Below are 3,320 nucleotides of genomic sequence, written 5' to 3'. Positions count from 1 at the left end.
AGTGGAGAGGAAGAGGAGGGAGAGAGAGGAAGAGAAGAGGAGGCTGCTGGAGAGAGAGGAGACGGAGGAGAGGATGAGACTGGAGCTGGAGGAGGAGCAGAGACGCAGAGCTGAGGAGGCCAGGTACACACACGTGTGTGTGTGTGTGTGTGTGTGTGTGTGTGGGGGTGTGTGTGTGTGTGTGTGTGTGTGTGTGCTGGGGTCAGGACAGAGAAGCAGAGAGACATGACTGATGATGAGGTTAGGCACAAGGTGTGTGTGTGTGTGTGTGTGTGTGTGTGTGTGTGTGTTTAGAAGTATGAGACTGGGGTCAGGACAGATAAGCAGGGGGACATGACTGATGATGAGGTTAGGAACAAGGTGTGCATGTGTGTGTGTGTGTGTGTGTGTGTGTGTGTGTGTGCAGAGAGAGAGCGAGCTGAGATGTAAATCTAAGCTGAAGCAGTGCTTGCCCACAGCCTGAGGAGGCAGCAGGAGGAGGAGGAGAGGGAGAGGAGGCACAAGGCACGCGTGCGTGTGTGTGTGTGTGTGTGTGTGTCTGTGTAAGCTGAAGCTGTGTTTGCCCACAGCCTTAGGAGGCAGCAGGAGGAGGAGGAGAGGGAGAGGAGGCACAAGGCGTGTGTGTGTGTGTGTGTGTGTGTAGGCTGAAGCTGTGTTTGCCCCCAGCCTGAGGAGGCAGCAGGAGGAGCAGGAGAGGGGGAGGAGGGAGGCCGAGGAGCTGGAGAGGGGGAGGAGAGAGGAGGCCGAGAGAGAGAGGGAGAGGAGGAGACAGGAGGAGAAGAAGAGGCAGATGGAACGCATGCAGCGCCTCAGACAGGAGGAGGAGAAACGCAGGGCAGGTAAGCACAGACACAATACACACACACACACTTTACACACACACACATACTGTACACACATCTGGCCCTAATACACACACACATACACACACAAGCCTAACACACACACACCTGGCACTAAAACACACACACACACACACACACACACACGTTCAGACACACCTACTTGTTACTCACACATAACATCATTGAAGGAGAACAGGCTTTTTCAAATGACTCCTCTGCAGATGAAACAGAATTAGAGAGATTTAGAGCTTGTGATATGTGGCGACACAAACAACAGATGAGACATGTGATGGGTGTGTTTGTGGTCTGTATTGTGTGTGTGTGTGAGTGTGTGTGTGTGTGTGTGCTGTGTGTATGTATATCTGTTTGTGTGCGTGCGTGTGTGCGTGTGTGTGTGTGTGTGTACGGTGTGTATGTAAATCTGTTTGTGTGTGTGTGTGTGTATATCTGTGTGTGGTGTGTATTGTGTGTGTGTGTGTGTATGTATATCTGTGTGTGTGTGTGTGTGTGTATGTATATGTGTTTGTGTTTGTGGTGTGTGTGTATGTATATGTGTGTGTGTGTGTGTGTATGTATATGTGTGTGTGTGTGTGTGTGTGTATGTGTGGTGTGTGTGTGTGTGTGTATGTGTGTAGAGGAGCAGGAGCGGCTGCGTGTGGAGGAGGAGCAGCGGCGTGCGGAGGAGAGGAGGCGCGTGCAGCAGATGGAGGAGAGCGAGAGGAGCGAGTACCTGCGGCGCCTGCAGGAGCAGGAGGAGCAGAGGAGCAGAGCGCAGGAGCAGCGCAGGAGGAGCCAGGAGGAGGCCCTGCTCTGGGCCCAGGAGCAGGCCAGGCTACAGGCCCAGCTGCAGGCCAGGTACACACACACACACACGCACACACACTCAGGCCAGGCTACAGGCCCAGCTGCAGGCCAGGTACACACACACACACACACACACACACTCAGGCCAGGCTACAGGCCCAGCTGCAGGCCAGGTACACACACACACACACACACACACACTCAGGCCAGGCTACAGGCCCAGCTGCAGGCCAGGTACACACACACACACACACACACACACTCAGGCCAGGCTACAGGCCCAGCTGCAGGCCAGGTACACACACACACACACACACACACACTCAGGCCAGGCTACAGGCCCAGCTGCAGGCCAGGTACACACACACACACACACACACACACTCAGGCCAGGCTACAGGCCCAGCTGCAGGCCAGGTACACACACACACACACGCACACACACTCAGGCCAGGCTACAGGCCCAGCTGCAGGCCAGGTACACACACACACACACACACACACACTCAGGCCAGGCTACAGGCCCAGCTGCAGGCCAGGTACACACACACACACACACACACACACTCAGGCCAGGCTACAGGCCCAGCTGCAGGCCAGGTACACACACACACACACACACACACACTCAGGCCAGGCTACAGGCCCAGCTGCAGGCCAGGTACACACACACACACACACACACACACTCAGGCCAGGCTACAGGCCCAGCTGCAGGCCAGGTACACACACACACACACACACACACACTCAGGCCAGGCTACAGGCCCAGCTGCAGGCCAGGTACACACACACACACACGCACACACACTCAGGCCAGGCTACAGGCCCAGCTGCAGGCCAGGTACACACACACACACACACACACACACACACACAGACACAGACACACAGACACACACACACACACACACACACACACACACACACACACACAGACACACACAGACACACACAGACACACACACACACACATCTTGAATTTCCCCTTGGGGATCAATAAAGTATCTATCTATCTATCTATCTATCTCACACACACACACACACACACACACACACACACACACACACACACACACTGTATTCAGACAGTAAAAGTCTTACCATGTATTCCTTCTGCCTCTGCACTTAACACAGCTGATATCATGAATAAGCTCTGCTCCCCCTGATAATATATAGCAGTGGGGATATCTGGAAACCCTGTCAGTGTTTTGGCCCTTACAATCGTCCTAACCCCACCCCCCCAACTCTCTACTGACACATACTCACTCATACTATGATGCTTATTGCTGCAGTATTGTCACAATTATTGCATAATCATATCTCAAACAAAACAAGACCACTGTAGCTATGTATGAATAGCATCAGTGCCTCTGCAGATACCCCACTGTTGTACTCACCCACCCACGCCTGTCTCTCTCTCTCTGTCTCTTTGCTGCTCGTGTGTGTGATGATCCTCCCCACAGACAGAGGGCGCTGTTGGAGCAGAGGCTGAGCTTCCAGCGGGGCCTGCAGCAGGAGGCCGGCGGGCTGGGGCAGTCTCAGGACATCTCCCGGCCCTGGGTCTTCTCCTACTTCACCCTGCTGCAGCTGCTGGGCCTCACCGACCCCGCGTCCGGCCCTGAGGGACCCGGGGCCGGGCCAGACTCTCCCCAACCCACACCAACATAA

General features: G+C 54.8%; 1 protein-coding gene across 1 annotated transcript; it reads left to right on the top strand.

Moving 5' to 3' along the window:
• The first annotated feature begins 712 nt into the window (after positions 1-712).
• LOC134078963 (uncharacterized protein KIAA2012 homolog) lies at positions 713-3,320 on the top strand. Its single transcript, XM_062535128.1, has 3 exons — positions 713-839; positions 1,481-1,700; positions 3,116-3,320. Exons 1-3 carry the CDS (start codon positions 791-793, stop codon positions 3,318-3,320), a joined length of 474 nt encoding a protein of 157 aa, XP_062391112.1. The 5' UTR covers positions 713-790.

This window comes from Sardina pilchardus, chromosome 4 (genome assembly GCF_963854185.1).
Source record: "Sardina pilchardus chromosome 4, fSarPil1.1, whole genome shotgun sequence".
Taxonomy (NCBI): Eukaryota; Metazoa; Chordata; class Actinopteri; order Clupeiformes; family Clupeidae; genus Sardina; species Sardina pilchardus.
Note: the sequence above shows the minus strand (reverse complement) of the source record. Positions and strands in the feature narration are given on the sequence as shown.